At 30.3% G+C, this 22,276-nt stretch overlaps 1 protein-coding gene across 4 annotated transcripts in view; it reads left to right on the forward strand.

Moving 5' to 3' along the window:
• Positions 1-22,276, forward strand: part of LOC145277493 (uncharacterized) — a 656,318-nt gene that overhangs the window by 567,169 nt on the left and 66,873 nt on the right. For 3 of the 4 annotated variants that reach the window (XM_080128881.1, XM_080128880.1, XM_080128882.1), the window contains one exon: positions 17,323-20,305. The exons of the other annotated variant lie outside the window; for it this stretch is intronic. In XM_080128881.1, the coding sequence (XP_079985007.1) occupies positions 17,323-18,152 (830 nt within the window). In that variant the 3' untranslated portion in view covers positions 18,153-20,305. Of the gene's footprint in view, positions 1-17,322; positions 20,306-22,276 lie in introns of those variants that run through there. 4 annotated transcript variants of the gene reach the window in all.

The raw sequence follows: 22,276 nt of genomic DNA on the forward strand, positions 1-22,276 counted from the left end.
ACAACCAACCGGAACTGATATGGAAAAGCAGAAAACGAAGAAAAAGAAAATATATTACTTTTTTTTTTTCATTTTTATTAAAATCAGTTTTGTATTAGAAAACTGCAGATGTATAAACACTTGTGGAAATGGGAAGCAATCTAATAAACTTGAAAACAGCAAAAAAGAGGCAAAAGAAAAAAAAAAAATGAAAAATAATTGAATCTAAAATTCTCTCTCATTCTCTGCATGAGAAATATAAACTTAACTATAAATGTGAGCTTAAGCGACCTTGAGATGAACAAAAAATCTTTAAAATCTCAGAAAAGAATGCATGAAAAATATGGATGCATGAAAAATTTTTTAAAGCTGAGAAAAAAAATAGTAAAAAAAAAGGAGACAACTCAGAAAAAGATCTGTACAAATCTGAGAAAAGAAAATATTGCAAAAGGAATGTTGAAAAAAAAAAAATGGATTTTACAAAAGGAATTTGAAGAAAAAGAAAATCGTGAAAAAACTTCTTGAAAATCTCGGCAACAAGAAATCTCTTAAATGTGTCAGAGACAAGAAAACTTATGAGAAATTCTTCAAACAAGAAAACGTTTTGAAAGGCTCAGAGGGAAGTCTGGACTACTTGGGACCACTGCTTAGGTAAGACATTCTGTTTATTATTTTTTTCTTAGTTTGCAAACTCGAAAGGATTTTTACCACTAGAAATTCCCAAATAATAACTAGATAGGAAATTCTTTGATAGGAATAAGCATTAAAATGTTTTGAATTAAAATCACTAATGATTGGATACAATTTAAACATAAAAAAATTTAAGGTAATTCTATTGGTGAACACAAATCTAAATATTATTATATTAATATAACAAATTAAGCATTCATATATGTGTATATTAATTTGTATATATTGTATTTATATGTGCTTATAGTTACAGATGCAGTGATACAGTAATACATATTTATTTATAAACATATAGGTCTAGTGCATTACAGAAATCAGTTTCAAGAAATGACCAGATTTAATTTACAGAGAAAAAAAAACAGATGCGAAAATGGAAAGATTGATAATAAGTTCTCTAAACGCTTTGAGATAACTCTTCTCGGTACATTTACAATGTTATCTTTTCAATAATAAAGAAGTCATTCTACATATGTGGAGTGTTTATATGTGAATCTTTTATGCACTTTCTGCTTCTTTTCATAGAGGAAGAGAACACAGAGAAGACATTTGATGAGTGTTTTCTTCAAGGTTTTATTTTGGAGAGAATTGATTCAGATGAGAAAGAGAGAGAGACACATACTAATGTTCCTTAGCTAATTATTTCATTATTTAATTAACATCTTAACTGAAATGAGTGATGAACGGACAGTAATATTTCACTTTGATTTCCAAAGTTTTCTACATTATTAGTGGTGTCTTATTCGCACAGCTTCCACAGAGAGAATCATTTGAAAACCTTTGTTTCCACCAGCTTAAAAAATGTGACGTCATTCATCATCTTCTCTGCTTTGTCTAGCGTTTGACCGACTTCCCCCTGCCTCAACTTTACATCACACATCTCTGGGAACGACTCTGTGTGCAGATTAAAGTTATCATGACCTGCACTAAGTATGACCCTTGTCAAAATTCATAATAGCTAACTTAATCGCCATTGACGCAAGGTCCTTAATATATAATAACAGGACTGACAAGGATTTTGTTTTTTATTTATTTATTTTTTTTTGATAAGCTAAATCGGATCTTCTCATGAAATCCCTATTTGCTTAATGTGTTCAGTTTGTATGTTAATAAATAAATAATTATCATACTCTTATCCCCATAATCGAACAGTTTTATATTTTTTCTGTACATTAAGAGAGTTAACAGTGCAAATAGGGAAAGATCATCAACCGTGGACTACATTAAATAACTATGGAGTTTCATCATTCCTTGTTCTGTGTTTTAAGGTTACCAATAAGACAACTTGGATCCACTCCCGATCAAAGGAAACAATTGTGAGTGGATGATGAAAATGCACTGTCTTAAAGAAGACATTATGTATTAAATGCTTTTATAATATGAGCGTATGAAAAAAAAAAAGAATGAAATATTAGTTTATTATTTTCTGTTTTAATTTTCTTATCACTTTGTTTTTGCTGAGGATGGGACATTCTACCGGATGGCAAACATTCTCCCATTAGTTTAGTTACTCCAACCGAGAGACCTTTTTTAAGATTCTAACCGTCCTTTTTTTAAGTGCAATTGTTTGTATTTCTCATGCACTTGGTTCACCGGGTATATTCGCCAGATAGTTTTTGAAATTCTTTTTCATTATCAAGGTTGCTCCTATAATGACTGAAATGATGGATACCTTCTTAAGATTCAAGTTTCTTTTTATGTCGTACATAAGTCCTTGGTATTTTATTATTTTTTCCCTCCCAGCTCTGTTAATGCCAGCATCATTAGGAACGCTTACTTCAACTAGGGTTGCTACTTTCTCCCTCTTGTCCCATATCACTATGTCAGGCTTAATAGCCTCATTTTCTAGGTATGTAGGTGTAGGAATTTCGTAGTAATAGTGGATGGTGTATGACTTATTTCCAACTGTTCTTGCTGGTAAACATGTTCCCAAGACTTGCTGCTACATTTGATATTCAAAGCTTTTTACAGATTTTCCAGTGGAGATATTTACGCACTCCATTGTGTCATATTGTATAATAGCTGTCCCCCAATAGAACCTTACACCTGGGTGTCAGGTGGCTCACACTCTCTACTTCTGTGTGGCAGAACCTGCACTTGTTGTTATTGCTGAGACCACTCATCTTTTTAAAAGCATTGGTCATCAAGCTTGGATCTTGAGCAGCCATTATCATTCTCTTCTGATCATAGTGAAGAGATCCTTTTTCAGCCAATCTACAGAGACTTCTTTATCTAAATATTGCTGTGATAGTTCATCCAGGAAATACTTGGCGCATTTTTCCTGTTTTCTTCAATGGAAGGTCTTAGTATATTTTTGTCAACTCTTTTGGGCTATTTCCGTTTGTGGGCTTGCTTTCTGTTTCTGTCTCATTTGTAAGACAGTCTTGTTTGGCCAGTTTTGTGATGGAGCAAGGTTTACTGGCACTCTTTTCTTGGTGTTCATATATCATTTTGATGTTTGGATTTTGAGAGCTTATCAAATATTGCCCAGTGCTCACAATAGTGGCTCGGTGTTAATGGTCAATTCTTCATGTATCACCGATGAAATGCTAGCAGAAATGATGCGTTTTTTTCATTAAAAAACAAAATCCGAATGGAAGTGATTAAAACGAAGGAACATTAATTAATTTCATTTCACTTGAGTTTATTTAAACGAAGGTCTTTTTTTTTAATCCAAATATGATTCGTTTTTTTTTTTGTTGTTGTAAAGTAAATTCATATATGTAAGGTAACTAAAGTGAAAGGTCTGCAAATAGTGTTCTATATTTTTTTTATTATAATCAGAACTAAAATGCAAGATAACGAATGATAAAATAATCTTATATATAAAGTATTAAAATGAAAAGTACAGCACAAATTTAACTCAATCCTATTATAAATTTATTTCAACGCTCTATGAGCCTTCTCAAATGAGAGCTAGTCAGGTTCGCATCCGAACGGTTTTTTGTATTTATTTAAAAAAAGTGGAAAAGAAGGGAAATAGAAAGAGAATGTGTAGAAATTAATAATACTACAGTTATGTTAAGTTTATATATTTTTTGTAATAATATAACGATAGAGATTAAAAGTTGGGAAAAATTAAACCAGCTCGAAGCTGCGCATGGAAAAATAATTATGATAAAAAAAAAGAATTATTTTTTGAGAGATTAGAAATCTGGATATTCTTTTATCCATAACATAAATAAGATGAAACAATGGACTAAAAAAGGAATATAGTTTCAGAAAAATGCCTTAAAAGACGAAGACTGGGCAGCAATGACCACTTAACGATGGAAAAGGCAATCAGTAAAGTCGACATAGATTCATGTAAACTAGTATTGTACAGGGTGGGGCAGAGCAACTTATTTGGAATACTAATTAAAAATAAATAAGCAAGTCTCTCTGCCTAATCCTGTATAAGAAAGGAGAAGGTGCGTCTAGGATAGCAGTCTGACATAAAAACAGAAAGAGCAAACAGTTAAGCAAAAGTCCAAGTACTGTGTGATAATCAGACGAGAAAATAAAACAAAGACTAAAAATATTTTGATGAAATTAATATCTAGTTTAATTCATTTAGTAGGAATAACTACCCCCAACGGAAACGAAAGTGTGAGTCGAATTGTTTCCCTTAAACATAAAAAATTGAATTAATAATTTCAGTCAATTGCAATTCGACCTTCACCTTGCAATATTGTGTGTTTGCTTTTAAGTCTAAATATTGAAGTGATTGTCCATAAATTATTTATATATATTTTATATATATATTTTATATATATATATTTTATATATATATTATATATTTTATATATATATATATATATATATTTTATATATATATTTTATTTATATATTATATATTTTATATATATATATATATATATATATTTTATATATATATTTTATTTATATATATTTTATATATATATATATATTTTATTTATATATATTTTATATATATTATATATTTTATATATATATATATATCTATATAATACTAAAAGTCTATGGATCTTGTATGTTTGCAATCAGATTTCCGGTTTTCAACATCCGGTTGCGCATGCGTTAATAGCAACGTCTGCAATCCGTTATTCCAATTCCGGAATTTTTATATCGCTTTTAATACAAACAATTTAATTTAATTTGATCAAATAGTTATTTATATATACAAATAATACATAGATTCATAGATAATTATAATATATATTATAAAATCTATTTATCTATGAATCTATTGATAATATGAAATATTACCCTATACAATTTATGGAAAGAAAACACCTCTCACTTTCCCTCTAATAGATTTCAACACTCCTACTCCCTCTGTTTTCGTTACGTACGCGAGAAATAGTTACGTGTATGTGTGAGAGAGAGAAAAAGGCAGCGATGTAAAACTGGATAGAGTTATCCCCCTTAACTAATGCAGACCTTTTTACTAGAGGGCGTTATTACAAAAAAATTTCTTTTTCTTCTTCCCATGTTTTTTAAAGTCGTCTGCTTACATTTCCAAACGGAAAGCTGAATCGGTAAATGCACACATTTCTATTACATTAAATAGTGTTTTCCTTTACACAATGGGTACTGAATGTTTGCTTAAATTAAATGAAAAAGTTACATTTTATTTTCATTTTCTATTTAAAAAGCCATTATTAACATGTGGAGAGTGTTTTTTTTATTATTCTGTACTTTCAACTAACAATTTCATTTAAAAGATGATATATCAAAATTTGAATTTAACTATAATAAGGATTATGATACCTGTTCAGTGCATATTTACCTATAAGTATGACCAACCACTTATAATTCAGTAACTGTAATTTAAAAAAAAATAACAATTATAATAAACAGAACGACTCATAGAAATCTATCTATATTCTTTTTTCATTTTAATATACTTTCATAGAAATGCTTCTGTTATGTAAAAAAAAACTATTTTCTTTATGCCACAAGTGTCACGCTCATACATGAATTCCATAGCTAATATAACGTACTGACCCAACGGGTCACGGGTGGTCTAGTTATTTATATATTTTATATATTTATATATTTTATATATTTATATATATATTTCATATATATATTTTATATATATATTTCATATATTTTATATATATATTTTATATATTTTATATATATATTTTATGTATATATTTTATATATATATTTTATATATATATTTTATGTATATATTTTATATATATATTTTTTATTTTTATATTTGATATATATATTTTTTATTTTTATATTTGATATATATATATTTTATTTATATATTTTATATATATATATTTTATATATATTTTATGTATATATTTTATGTATATATTTTATTTATATATTTGATATATATATTTTATTTATATATTTGATATATATATATATATATATTTTATTTATATATTTGATATATATATATATATATTTTATTTATATATTTGATATATATATATTTTATTTATATATTTGATATAGATATTTTATTTATATATTTGATATAGATATTTTATTTATATATTTGATATATATATATATATATATTTTATTTATATATTTGATATATATATATATTTTATTTATATATTTGATATATATATATTTTATATATTTATTATGTGCTAGTTATGCACTTGATTACTTTTTAACGGTATTTAAGAAAATGTACGTTTTTGTTTTTGAGAATAGCTATCAAAACAAAAAGGCATCCAATAAATGTCACTAATTGTACAAAAATGCAATATTCTACCAGTATTTTGTTTAGTCTTCAATTTTTGAACGATTATTGAACTCTACTATGGCTCAAATAAAACCATTTTGTTTTCCGTTCTAACCTGGCAGGTTTTACAACTATCTATATATTCAAGTAAAAACCACTTAAACCATGAAAAAACTTAACCAGGTAAACAGAGAAAACTAATTTAGCTTGCCTTTGGTAACATTTATTTGTTGTATATTTACTTTTCTCACCCTTTTTTGCTTTGTTTGCTAATCTAAAAAAAATCACCCAAATTCTATTAGATTTAAAATCTTTTCATAATATCAATCTCTATTTTGCTTCTAGTTTGAAATTCAAAGTATTGTTTTCCTATTCACAGCTTTGACTATTAAACCCGTTCTTATTGTTGTTACCCGAGATGTAGATGTGCTGTGGTCTAGTCAATTAGACATGTCTTGCGTCTCTATATTGAATCAGGTTATGAGTAGCAAGTCTACTTAAGCAGAAATATGCCTGCATTTGCTGGCAATAATCAAACAAAATATATTGATTTATAATTGCCGACGATGAAGTTCCCAGGTAGGTTATAAAAATAGCAGAAAGCAGGAACTCGATGAAAAGATTAACAAAATAAAATCGGAATAAAGAGACGACTTTACTTAAAGTAAACAATGATGTTAGATGTGGAATATTTCGAATCAATTTATCAATAATATATATATATATATATATATATATATATATATATATATTATTGATAAATTTATATATATATATATATATATATATATATATATATAATTGAAAAAGTTAACCTGAAAAGTTAAGTTTTCAACGAAAAGAAAATCCATTCGGATAGAAAAAACTCTACCCGAGTAAGAGAAGCAAGATATATGAAAAGATAAAGATTAAAGTTAAATAAGAATTTTATTACATTATCATGTCAATAAGAATAAAAATTGTTAAAGTAAGGGAAAAAAGCAAGAGGGGGGTATCTTTAAGCCATGGCGTTTCAAAGCTAAGTGCTTCTCATCAGAAGAGAAGAGAAAATCAGCCTTATACAAAAGTATGGACAAAGTAGACAACACTGATTTTAAATACATATTAGACAAGAAATGGAAAAGTTTTGGATGGAGGTAGATCATAGGAAGGGGAAGGGACGTGGGATTATGGGAAAATTTTCAAAGGCAGAAGAAAAGGAGTACTGAGAAGAAGGAGAGTTCAGTAAAAAAAAAAAAATGAGGCATACAAACTACGGCTAGTCCAAAGAAGGGGTGTTCCAAACGAATGAATAACAATAAATAAGTTCATTGAAAAGTACAATAGTGGTGAAGAAAGTCTTTTTTTTTTCTCCCCCCCCCCTGTAAGTCATCAGAAGAAAAGTTGAAAGACGTAATTTGGTCCTGGGATATTAAAGTCTGTAGTTGGTCTGAAGAAGTGTCGAGTATGTGAATTGCCTCTCCCTCTGCTTTTCCCCCCTTACGTTAACAATTTTTATCCTTATCGACATGATAATGTAATAAAGTTTTTATGTAACTTTAATCTTTATTTCCATATATTTTCACACACACACACACACACACACACACATATATATATATGATTATGATTATTTCTTTTTAAAAAAGAAATCCAGCAGAGTGCTCAATTAAAAGGAAAATCCGAAATGTAAGAGCGTATTTATATTTTGTGTACAGAAAGTTGTATATATATATATATATATATATATATATATATATATGTATGTATATATATGTATGTATATATATGTATGTATATATATGTATGTATATATATGTATGTATATATATGTATGTATATATATGTATGTATATATATATATGTATATATATATATGTATGTATATATATATATATATATATATATATACGAGACGAATATTGGCTGAAGAGAGCTTGATAAGGATACCTTAAACGGTCCTTATTATCGGGCTTGAAACCGACGGGACCAATGATTTGTCTCATCTAACAACTTTCTGTACACAAAATATATATATATATATATATATATATATATATTTCATCTTTTAATCATAGCAATCCTTTAATTTATGAAGCTCAATGTAACTACAGAGCATATAAAAATAAATGGCAAAAGCTTATATTCCAAATTTCAAGATGTTGTCCATCTTACCGTTTATTCCTTTAAGCATGTTGAAATGTTCAATTCTTGACAGTAACTGTTTCGTAGGGCAGAATTATTAAATTATTTAATTTGACATTAATAATTATTAAACTATTAAATCACTTCTGATTTTCGGATTTTGTAATCATGTTCATATTCCTTTATTTCCTTTAAAGTTGATGAGTTCCTTTTCATCTGATGAGTTAAGGGCAGAATAAATTCCAATATTGACATAATAATTACATGAATGATTCTATGCTACGAAACAGGTGCTGTCAAGAATTTAATATTTTAACATGCTTAAAGGAATAAACAGTAAGATATACAGCATCTTGAAATTTAGAATATAGACTTTTTTGTTGTTTATATATTTTAATTATTATTAAATAATGATTATTCTTTATAACTTTTGACACTAGTGTTTCATGCTTCCACAATCATCAGTGTAGGAGGTGACAATTCCTGCCGGTCATGAGATTCAAACCAAGCCATGAAGCCACCTTTTGCTCCATTTGCTAGGCCTCTACCTCAGGGCCAACAAACAACGCAATGGGAACGAAGGGAATTAAGAACTATTAAACGGACGAAAAAAACGTGTATATGTCATAATCATGTTGACCCACTAGTTCTCATTAGATCACTGAAGTTGAGCAACGATAAGCTTTGCCAATACCAGATGAGTGACCATTTGAGAAGATTAGGCATTGTATGTATTGCACTGGGACATAAAAATTTTCAGATTAGTATCTGGAGATATGTTTAAAATCATTGAGAGAAATGCACTCTTAGTCTTAAGACATGCAGAAAAATCTTATGTAAAACCTAAGTGCTACTGTCTGCTCTGTCTTGTCACAATCATTTGCACCGACTGAGGTAAGGAGTAATTCCATAAAGTGTGGATGGTGCTACATGAAACCTTTACCATTATCGACTAATTATTTGTGTGGATTTCAGACAATTTAGTTGTCTAAACCTTATACACCAAGATTCAATGAGAGTCCATATATATATATATATATATATATATATATATATATATATATATTTTACATGGAGGTCACCACTTATCAAGGCCCAGAGGTCACTCGGGGATAAGGGTTATTGTGTGTACAGTAATCCATGGGACAATATCGTAGTAACCGTTAGTAATGGAGATCTGATAAAGTGTCTTACTTAAGGGGGCGGTTTATCAGGAACTTGTTTATGTTGGACTTGAAGACATCCAAGTTGTCGTCAGGTGAGAAACAGGCAAACGGAAGAGAGTTCCATAGGCGTGCACTTTTAAGAACGAAGCTTTGTTCATGGAATCTACGCTTTGATTTTGGCACAGATAAAGAATGGGGAAAATTATTGACAGTGGTTTCAGTTAGACAGGTGTTTTTTGTGAAAGATTGGCGAGGGGGGACCAGAGATTGAAGCTCGGATGAACACTTGCCATGGAAATAACAATAAAACAACGACAGGCTCGCAACGCCCCTTCTATGGGAGAGAGGTTGCAGGGAAGAGAAAAGGGCATCCCCCACTAGGCTACAAAGTCTATTTTGTACTTTGTCAAGGCAGGATAGGCTGTTTTTAGCAGCTCCTGCCCAGATATGGCAGCAGTACTCCATCCTTGGACATATATATATATATATATATATATATATATATATATAATGTATTAGCTGACCCATCCTATCGTTACCTGAGAGTATCAGACATGTTTATATTTAGACTAAAATAGATTCTTTGACAAATTTATTTTGTAGTTATTTGACCTTTTGTGTTGCACGTGGACAATGTCTTGCACTCTTATTTAAAGTAGATGTTTTTGTTACTAAAACCTGTTTAAGAAAAATTGGAATTTTACTGAAAATTTTTTGATAAATGACAAAAACTATTTAAACTGAAAATAATTAGAGAAAAAGAAAATGATATTGTGTTCGCTTACAACGATTAATTAGTAATAATTATGTCTGCCCCTTTTAAGAATTGAGCTCTTATTGTTAAGCAGAGTATGTTGAAATGTAAAAGTCAGTCACTTAACCCACGTGCATAGATCATGATGTTAAAATCATTTGATCACTCTAGACCTACTTGAATGACATAAATGTTAATTTGAACTAAATTCTCGCTGTGGTTCACGCCGGCTAGAGAATATGTTCCTTGCTAATGGAGCCAGAGATAACATGTGGTCGGGTTCGAATCCCTTGATTGGCAGTAATTGTGACTCACTACACTGATGATTCCTGAAAAGATAAAACACTAGTGCTTGTAGACATTGAAAACAAATACAGTAATAATTATATATATATATATATATAATTCCAGGTTAAAGATATTCAAAAGTGACAATCATTGAATTTAACAAGATTATTAACAGTGCTCAATAAAAAAGAGCAAGATATACTGATGAAGGAAATATATATATTAGAATAAAAATTCATTGGCTTAAATAGAGTATGAATGTTCAATGGAATAACCCATCTATAGCTAGCATAGGTTTATTCAGTTTTTTTTTGTTTTTTTTTTCAATTCATTTCATTTGGCATTTATTAAAAAAATACAGATATTCAAATACTATAGTTATTCATATCAACTCACTAGTTGAACGTTTCGATCAAAGCTGCCTGGCATTGAGGTTAAATGAGATTTTTCACTCTGCTCATAACACCATATCAGCATATTGCTTCTTTGTTTTTACTACAATACCCCTCCCTTTCGTTTCGGTCCTTGATCAAGTTGGAAGAAGCTGAAATGTGGGAAAACTCTGAATTAGTGCCTTATACATATGGTTTCAATTTCATTGAAATCGAATTTTAAATTTTAAGAGAGTTCTGTTACTATGGATCAGTTAGAGATGACGGCACATCGATAATCAACATATGTAGAGTAATGTTGAGAAATTAATACATATGATATCAATTTTATTGAAATAGGATATTTTTGAAGTTTTAAAAAGATTCACAACTCTTAGGTTAGGGAAACATTTAGAGGTTCGGTATCACTTCCGGTGTCTTCCCAATTGTATACATATGATTTAAATTTCATAAAGATAGGACATATTTGAGTTTTAAGGGGATTATGCCCCCCTAACCACTCTCCGGGTGCACTTAGAAATTCAGGAATTCTACTATTGTCCTCCCCAGTAACTTTTACATAGGGATACACTTTTAGATTTTATGTAGATTTGCTAACCTTTCTTTCCATAGGGAATAAACAAACATCATACATACAGACCCTGAGTTTTACACACACACACACACACACACACACACACACACACACACACACACACACTTGTACCAATCCCGCATTGTCTTAGATCTGTACTGTTTAAATTTGTTTTGTAAATATTTCCATGTTCTATAATTACACCTTTTTTAGTTTAAGTATTTGGGGAAATACATTAGTTAATTGCCAATAACATGGTACAACAATAATAAATTAAAATTGGCTAGTCAGAATCAAATTTTGATTTGTTAACTTAAATTCTATTTGTGTTCAACTTTTAAAATCTGGTTCATACATGCATAATTTATAAGATTGTATTGAAAGTTGTTTTATTTTCATAAAGGTGACTAAAAATTGAAATGTTATTTTTGCAATTATTCAGATGTGAAGTTTTTAAGAATGACCTTTTTTTTTAATTAGCAAATGTATAATACATTATATATTTTCAATAAAGTTCACCTTGTTGTTATATATGTTATGTAAAATAACATCGTAATCCTTTTATTCGTTTTTATGGTAAAAATCCTTTCTTGGTTTTGTTTTGTTATTTGAAGTGAAAAGTTGATATAGCTTCTGAATTTAATTATGTTTTTCTTTTGATATTTTGAATGCAAACATTGATGACCTTGATATAGACATTTCGAACTTATTATAAACCATTTTAAACCTGATAGACACTTCTTGATACAAACATCTTGAAAAAATCTTCTCTCCAATTAAAGAAATACGGCTTTTTATATGCTTAAATTTGACATATGCAAATTAAGACGCGGTCGCATTTGAGCATATGTCGCCTTTTCATGTCCTATCGTTTGCGTTTCGAGTTTTGAGCGTCGCACACTCCACCCTTGTTTCCGTGACTTGTCATAAGATTACAAATATCTTACAATTGATACAAACATCTTCAGCCTGATATAGACTTTTAAACTTGATACAGATAACTTAAAACAATCATCTTAAACTGAATGAATATCATAAATTTTATGACCATCGTAAACTTTATGAACATCAGAAACTTCATGATACAAATATCATAAATTTATGGACAATTAAAACATGATATAGACATTTTAAGATATCTTAAACTTGATACACACAAACATCTTAAAATTGATATATCTTAAACTTGACGATACAACCATCTTAAACTATACATAAACAATCTTAAAATATTACAATATCTTAAAATCTACAAATAATTCATACATTTCATATCTAATGCAACATCTTGTCCTCGATTTGTACATCTTGATGCATTCATGCTAAACTTAACAATCAAATCTTGGCACAAACATATTAAGCTTGGTTTAAAAATTTCAATATTTATGCATACTTTTTAAACTTGATACAAGGATTCTAAAATGTATTCAAACATTTTAAACTTGATTTAAGTTTGATAAATGTAGTTAAAATTCAAAGAAAATATCGTGCAAACATTTTAACGTTTAGAAAAAATCTTTAACATGAAAACATCTCAAATTGGATTCATACATATTCTAAAATACACTAAACTTAATAAAACTATCTTTAAATTGATAAAACAACTACAAGGGTGTTTCAAAAGTAATGTCTCCTATTATTATTCCGTTCGAATAAATCAGATTGCAAATTGCATTGTTATGATAGCTGAACTTATGCATTCATGATCTGAAAGTTCCATCTTTGTGTTGCAGATATTAACGGTGTGAGATTCTAAAAAACAATCCCTGTCATGGACGTGCGTCAGAAGCAGGGATGCATCATTGAATTCCTGGCAAAAGTGCATTGATAGTAGTAGTGACTGTTAAAAAATAAATTGTGGAGCAAAAAAGAAAGCTCGTTTTAATAGTACCATTCCCGTCATCGTAGATCTTCAATTTTTGGATCTAAAAAAAAATAGGAGGCTTTACTTTTGGAACCACCCACACAAACTAAATACATTTTTACTAATAACTTTGATATGTGTGAACTTCATCATGGCAAAAGAACTTTTACTATCACTTAACGCTTAACCATCAACGATTCCTATTTAAATATCTGCCAAATCAAGTAGCTCATCCACTTCCCCCTTCTCTGCTTCCCTCCATTTTTCAAAATATCTGACCTACTCTTTCACTGTAATTGTCTGTATTTTTGAGATGAGGTGTTTTCATTGATTGAGATTGTCGGACTGACTTCCTCATCTCGGTTGTTATTGTCACAATGTTGTCACTAGGACATATGGCCGAGTGGTCCTAGACGTTGTATCAAAGTTTACAGTTACCCAAAGTTCAATCCTGAACGAAGGCAGTGAAAAAGTAACATTCAAAACAGAGAATCAGCAACTATGTCCCAAAGCCTAGCTGGAGTCCGAACACGGTACCCCCATAATAATAATAAAGGGTTGGGTTCGAGACTCCTAACAAACGGTTCCCCAGTTCGATACAAAACACCTGACGAAGGCCGGAGGGCAAAACGGCCGAAACGTTGTGATAATAACAACCAAGATGAGGAAGTCAGTCCGACAATCTCTACTCTTTCACCTTTTCTGTTTTTCATCACTTGGTTGATACCAACCCTTCACATCCCCACCTCCTCCCCTCCACTTCATCGCTTTATTTTCTTTCTCATTTCTCTGTAAAAATTGTTCACTTCAAATGAATAGAGTTTTCTTGTCATGATGAAGACTTTTCTGAAGAATGGAGCTCATGAAATCTTCAAACATGTTTCTGTGCCAATATTTTTAACTAGTTTGTTATTATGATTATCAACTTATTCCATATACTAATCATTTAATCATGGTTGGAAATTTTAACTTCAATTATTCAAACTTTCTCATATATATATATATATATATATATATATATATATATATATATATATATATATATATACATATTTTATTAAATTTAGTTAAACAAAATTCCCATATGTTGCTACAATAAAATTACTGTTTTAATCTAAAAAGATTTCATTAGGCGCAGAAGCCTCTGTATCATGAAGGTCAGTCTTTATACATATATTATTTTATTCAATTTAGGTAAACAAAATTACCATTGGTCATGACAATAAATCTATTGTTTTAATCTAAAACGATTTCATCAGGCAACCAAAGCCTCTGATCTTCACTGAGGCTAGTCTTTTAATCTTTTAATTTAAAAGACTGACCTCAATAAAGACTGGAGGCTTTGATTGCCTGATGAAATTTTTTTAAGTACAAACAACAAATTCATTGTCGCATAATGGTCATTTTGTTTACCCAAATTGAATAAAAAAATATCTTGCTCTTTTTATTGAGCACTACCAACACTCTTGTTAAATTCATGTTTTTTCTTTTGGATATGTTTAACCTGGAATATATATATATATATTAAATTAAAGATGAGGAATAAAAGTTATATATATATATATATATCAGAACAATAAGGACAAATTAATGTGAAATTTAAGAAAAAGCTTCTTTAGGCCATGGCATTTCGAAGCTAGATTTCTAAATGTCATTAAGTCAGTTTTTTCTATATTTGCATTTTGTATAATTCTGACCCTTCTTTTCTGATGGAAAGCATTTAGCTTCGAAATGCCATTGTCTAAAGAAGTTTTTTTCTTAAATTTCCCTTTAATTTATCCTTATTGTTCTGATGACATAATAGAGCTATATAAAACTTTTATTCCTCATCTTTCATTTAATATTATTGTTTTTGTTCCCCTTGATAGTGTTGAGCTTTTCTTATCTTGATAAATTTTGTTTTGTTAAAGATTTACTCTTTGATAACATTTAAAAAAAGAGCCTTCATAAATGAATTCCGATTTAAAAATGTATAAGTATGATATGAAAGTTATGAAAAGGGGATGGGGGTGTAAAGAGATAGCTTCAAACTTTTGAGTATCAAAACCAAAGCAAACCCCTCAAATGAGCATGAGGGGGCAGTAGTGGGAATCTTTGACACAAACATATGAACACTAATTAGGGTTCCCTATTACAAGTAATTCCCATGGGGCCCCATCTCCATTGGTGTGAGTGAGCGATGTAACCTATAAAAACCTCTCCCTTCCTATGGTTATCATGTTAAGTTTGATAGCTCTACTACAAACGGTGTGAGTGTGCATAGGGTTCCCATTTATAAGTGACACCTCTGTGCTCCCCTATCCCCATTGGTCGGGTAACGGTGTAACTTTCCCCTCCCCATGGTGGGTTATCCTGTCAAATTTGGCAGCTCTACATGAAATAATGTGAGCATGTATAGGGTTTCCCATCTGGGGTCGTGCCATCATTGGTTGGAGGTGACTTTAACATACCCATTTTTGCTTTTTAATACCTCTTCTATCATTGTATATGGTCAGTTTAGTATAATAGTAAATCATATAGGAACTTATTCGTGTACAGACAAACAGACATTGAGTTTTATTTATATAGAAATTGTTTCTAAAAATATGATAATTATAATAAATGGAATGAAACTCTATATGAAACTATATAATTGTAAGTTGTACCCCCCCCCAAAAAAAAATAACAATAAAAAAAAATTTTGGTGTTGGCATAAACTGGCACCACACCAAATAATTGAAGAGGGTTAAGAAGGATGGAAAAACTGAGCAGAGAAAGCACTAGCCAGACCTCCACTGAATGAGTTCAAACAGGACTGAGATCTTGAGGAGGTTTATTGCTGCCCAAATTCCAGTGAAGACCAATGGTTGCTACCAATGAGAAACTAATGATAAACGGCTATTGCGATAATGCAAATTAATTTGTAAAGGTTATCAAAAGAGGTGAGTACTAGAAATCTTGGGAGACTTGCTGCACTCAAACTCCAGAGAACATCAGAAGTTGTCCTCAAAGAGAATTCTTTGATGATGGCCTGTGTAAAAACTCCTAGTGAATAATAATAATAATAATAATAATAATAATATAATAATAATAATAATAATAATGGAGTACTGCTGCCACATCTGGGCAGGAGCTGCTAAAAACAGCCTATCCTGCCTTGACAGAGTACAAAATAGGCTCCGTGGTGATGCTCTTTTCTCTTCTCTGCAACCTCTCTCTCACAGGAGAGACGTTGCGAGCCTGTCTTTGTTTTATCGTTACTACCATGGCAGGTGCTCGTCTGAACTCCAATCTCTGGTCTCCCTTCACCAATCTTTCACGAAAAACACCCGTCTAGCTGAAACCACTGTCAAAAATTCTCCCCACTCCTTATCTGTGCCAAAATCAAAACGTAGATTCCATGAACAAAGCTTCTTTCTTAGAAGTGCACGCCTGTGGAACTCTGTTCCGGTTACCTGTTTCCCACCTGACTACAACCTGGATGTCTTCAAGTCCAATGTGAACAAATTCCTGATGAACCACCTCCTTAAGTAAGACACTTTATCAGATCTCCAAAACTAACGTACTGTACACACAATAACCCTTATCCCCGAGTGGCTTCCAGGCCTTGATAAGTGGTGACTATCTTGTAAAAAAAAAAATAATAATAATAGAAATGAATAATTCAAAACAAGGAAAATTAACTTTTTTTTAATTTCTATTTTTCTAATTGAACTTATTAACTTTGTAAATATTTTTGTGTTGGTGTGTTTTTTTTTTTTTAAATTAATAATTAATCCTAAGATTTCAATTTTATTTGCTGTTTTTTTTTTTCTTTTATTTCCAGACAATATAAAATATGGACTTGGGCCGTTGGCCGAAGTTGGCACCCAAACAAATTCTCCACCGAAATCTACCACCTCAACGCAAACAATAGAAACAAAAAGTGAATACCATGAACCAATCAGATTTCGGGATGTGGGGACTGTACCAAGAACGCCGAGCGTTACAAAACCAATTACGAACGATGCTGCAACTATGACGTCCAGTGTTCGTACACGTGATGTTTGCATCAGCGCTAAATTACAGACACATGATATTGCTGTAGCAGCAAACTTCAAGGCGCCCGAAAGACCACCTGTTATCGAAACACACTTCAGAACGATTGAATCAGCGAACCGACACCACACGCTGCGAACCAGAAACACTGCAACATCACCTATTAGATTTTACGATTACATGAAACCAGCAATAATAACGCATGAAGTCGCCGTTGGCCCAAGCCTTCGGACCCGCAGTTTGGGTGTTGGTGATTACTTTTTTCGAACACATGAGATGGGAATACAAACAGACAGAGACATTCCGGATATCGTCGAACCTGGCCGACGACCACCGCCTCCATTTGACGATGCGCCACTCATGAGTCGACTTTCGATCGCCGCAGGCAGAAAACGAAAATCTCAATCAACCGATGAACTCACAAAATTGGAACTCGATACTATGGTCGCTGACAAGCAGAGGATTGAGGCCGAAACCAATTTATATAAAATGGAGAGGAAGCGAATTGAAGCACAGCTTGCTTACTATGGGGTGGACTCGCAGAGGGTGGAAGCTCAAAAAAGATATCATCAGCTCAAGATCAAGAAACTTGAGCGTGAAATGGCATTGAGAGAATAAGAGGAACAAGAAAAGAACAATTAACAAACATGGAATAAAATTGGCACAATTTGAAAAAGAATAAAAAAACATGAACTGAAATGGGCAAAAAGTTAAAAGGCTTTAAAAAGGAATTTTGAAAAGAAAAACAAGTCAACTTTTTGTCTTGGGGTAACAAAAAAAAAAAAATGAAAAAGAAAAGAAAAAAACAGAAACAGATAAAAAAAAAGTATATAAAAAAAAAAGATTCCTAAACAATTTCCTTTTCTTTTTTTTTCAATTCTAAAGAATTTAAGTGTTTCTGGGTTCTGAGGGGATTTTTTTCCTACGCAAATTTCGTTAAAAAGCGGCAGATGAAAAAGAAAAGAAAGGGAAAAAAAAGAAATTATAATTTGTTGGTGAACAGAAGTATAACGTGAAAGTAAATTGTCTTATGGTCCAAAACTATCGAATCCTTACCAGGCAGGAAAATATATTTATTTGTTAACTTTTATGGTTTTCTTGGTTTATGTTTTATCATTCCATTTTTTTTTTTTTATCAAATTTCATCATTTTATTTTCAATATTATAAAATAATAAGAATTAAAAAAATCATTCTCATTCAAATAGATATTTTGAAAAAATAAAATTGCATTTATATTTATTAAAAAGTACTTCTTATGGATCTATTTAAATTATAAATTTATATTTAAACCAATCTTAAATCCTAAACATTTTTATTTTCTTCTTTTTTATATAACTTTACAGCAAATAATCCTATATTATTTCATACTTCATGCAACAGATCACTCAAGGTGAAAATATATGCATTTTTGTATATGGAAATAGATTTTCTTTTTAGATTTTGACTAAAAATTTGTCCAGAGAAATTTCAATTCACTTATGCATGAGAGACAAAAAATACACACAATTATTATATGTCAGCATTTATTAAATATTAGTTGGAGTAATATTAACTAAACTAGTAAAACTATAGATAAAAAATAAAATGAGGAGGATATTGTAGTTTGATTGGGTTATCGTTGAATTTTAGAGGCTAAAAAAAAGCATTTTGGTAGAAAAAAAACTATTGAATACAAGACAAGGTAAACAGAACAAATGACAATATTAAGAATTCAATAAGTTTTTATTAAATATTTATTTACCAACGAAATATGTCGAACCAGAATGGTATGGGTGATGTAATGTTCTTTAAATTATCGAGGTAAACTTCCTTTTCAAAAAAAAAATTGGAGTGTGTCTTCGCTTGGAAGTTATGAAATTTAAGTAAAAAGTTTAATTTAAAACTCAATAAAATATGAAAAAAAAACTGTTAAAGCAATAATAATATTGAAATTTCATTCTGAAAACTAATTATTAAAAGATGAAGTTAATAATAAAACAGAGTTAAATTAGTAATATACTAATAATAGTTAAAATAATAAATTGTAAAAACGACAATATAAGGATAAATTACACTAATGATAAAAACATAAACAAAAAATAATCTTAGCAAAAAAATTAGCAAGCATATATGCTGCCAATTTCAAAATGTTGTAAACAAAAAAAAGTTTTAAGAAAATATGTTTTTTATTACTCTTCTGGCGTTACCCGGGATGCAGTGATGTCATTTTAGCTTTTAATTTCACTTGTTTGCACATTTTTTAACTTAAAGTAGACAAATCCTATAATATTCTTCAATTTAAAATGAGTTATCATCACTGGTTTTTATTTTTAGGTGATTATTTAAAAAGCTTTAGATTAGAAGCTAGAACTAAATAATTTAAAAATAAGTTTCAGATAAGTACATAAGTATCACTAATAACTTGGTATTATAATAAGAAATGAAAATTAGCGAGTCAGAAACAAAGTTTGATTTTTCAGCTAAAATGTTATTTGGGTCTGACTTTGAAAATCTGACAAGATAAGATTATTATGTTAGATTTTTATTATATCATATTCTGCCATTTGTTTACCAAACAAGGTACTAAAGGAGATGGTGAGGTATAAGTATGTCTGTGCTCCCACATATATGGAGGTTGCATGAAAACATAATTTAATAACATAAAAATGGAATGAATTTCATTCAAAGAAATAAAACTAGAAATATTAGCTAAAAACATTATTATTACTTAAATTCTATCATTTTAAAGTTTCTGAAAAAAAAAAAACAAAAAAAAAAAAACGTTTTTTTTTAATCAGAAATGTATTTCTTTTCATCACCTTTATCAAGCTGTAAAGAAAAAAAAACATATCTATTGAACTGAATGACACAGAATAAGGAGAAACTATACCCAAATACGTTTTATTCATACATATACAAATGTAACGAATGAAACAAAATGAGACAGTTTTTACTTACTCTACCATACGAAGTAGGCATAGAGCAGGGTTTCCCAACATTTTTCGGCAAACGACCCCCCCCCCGAACATTTGGATACTTACTACTGCCCCCCCCCGAACACTTGGATACTTACTACTGCCCCTCCCCGAACACTTGGATACTTACTACTGCCCCCCTCCCTACAAAATAATAGTAGTAGTGAGTGGTAGTACCTGATTAAAGTGAAAATAAATAATTAAATATTCATATAGTTTATTCAACAAAATTCTACACTGTCCATCGAATGGGAACAGTAACAACTATAAATGAAGTGGGTCAATTAATATATCATAGCATTTCTAATACAATAATCAATAAAAATATAAAAAAAATAATCACAGGAATCATCGATCAATGTACAGATTGTTGTTGATGGGCAGCAAAAGTTGAGAAACGCCTAGAAATGTTGTTAGAAGCTTCCAGTTTTTCACTGCCCTTTCCCTAAACGATCTCAGGGACCCCCTATAGGATAAATTTGGCCCCCCCACCTGAAGTCTCATAACGCCCCCCCCCCTGGTGGGTGGTACGGCCCCCATTGGGAAACTCTGGTAGAGAGTTTTTGACAGTCATCTTATATTCACACCGACTGTGGAGAAAACATGCTTTCGCATATCAATGTTTAGGTTTCTCCGCGTACGAGGGAAGTAAGCAACTGGTGTTCTTCTCCATTATTCCAGTCTGATAGAAAAAGCGAAAGTGGATTTTGAGATGAAGACAAAAATGTATATTCATCAGCTGTGTCCATTAAAATCTGCACATTTGCCAATGAAAATAATATTTCAAACAGAAGTACGGCAGACTGACAGAGCCTTATATGCATCTAAGATACAATGTTTAGCAATGGAAATGTTATTTCAGAGTTAAGCGTGACAGATCAACTAATCAACAGACAGAGGATCTTTTAGAGATGCATAGTCACACCTTGAACAACAAAAAGAAACAAAACGAAATATCTAATTGAATTCACAAAATTGTTGCAGCAAAAATAATAGCAATCACCAGATTTCAAAGAAGGCTTTAGGCGATTATTCTCCCACCTTCACCACTAACTGAAGGTAGAAAAGTGTCTTAAAAATTAAATAGGCTTCCTAGATTTTGATAACCTTTCAAACCTGTCAAATTTCTAGGTAATTCTGGAACAGAATATATAGCAATACGAATTTGGTAAGCAATAAGTACATGCTTTCAAAAATTTTTTAAATTAACTAATTATTAATTAATATTATGTCAAATAAATCTATTATTTATTACCTTATCATCCGTTTTTTTTTTTTTTAATATCTTAAATCATTTGATGTATTTTTTTAATCAATTGAACATATCTTCATTTTAAAGTTTGTTAATATTTTTTTTTTTTTTACATATTTGGTCTGTTTACAATCAATTCCTGATATGATTCTACGTAGTTTTGGACCATATATTGATGTTTTGGATTAAATTCTATTCTTTGCTCCCACGCTGTCAATGCAAAATAATATGAATGAGATTCTACATTCTGTGAGTGATTACACGTCAACACTCTGGAAATACCGCCAGTTTTTTTTTAAATAAATAAAGTAAAATATTTCCAATTTTAGAATTAACTAAATCGTATATATAAAGTAAAGACCCCCTATTTCAATTCCTGGAATAATCGTCTAATAAACAAAAATTGTATCAAATTATTATTATATATACAGTAAAGACCCCCTATTTCAATTCCTGGAATAATCGTCTAATAAACAAAAATTGTATCAAATTATTATTATATATAAAGTAAAGACCCCCTATTTCAATTCCTGGA

Source organism: Euprymna scolopes, chromosome 6, assembly GCF_053919585.1.
Source record: "Euprymna scolopes isolate OS-2025 chromosome 6, ASM5391958v1, whole genome shotgun sequence".
Taxonomy (NCBI): domain Eukaryota; kingdom Metazoa; phylum Mollusca; class Cephalopoda; order Sepiida; family Sepiolidae; genus Euprymna; species Euprymna scolopes.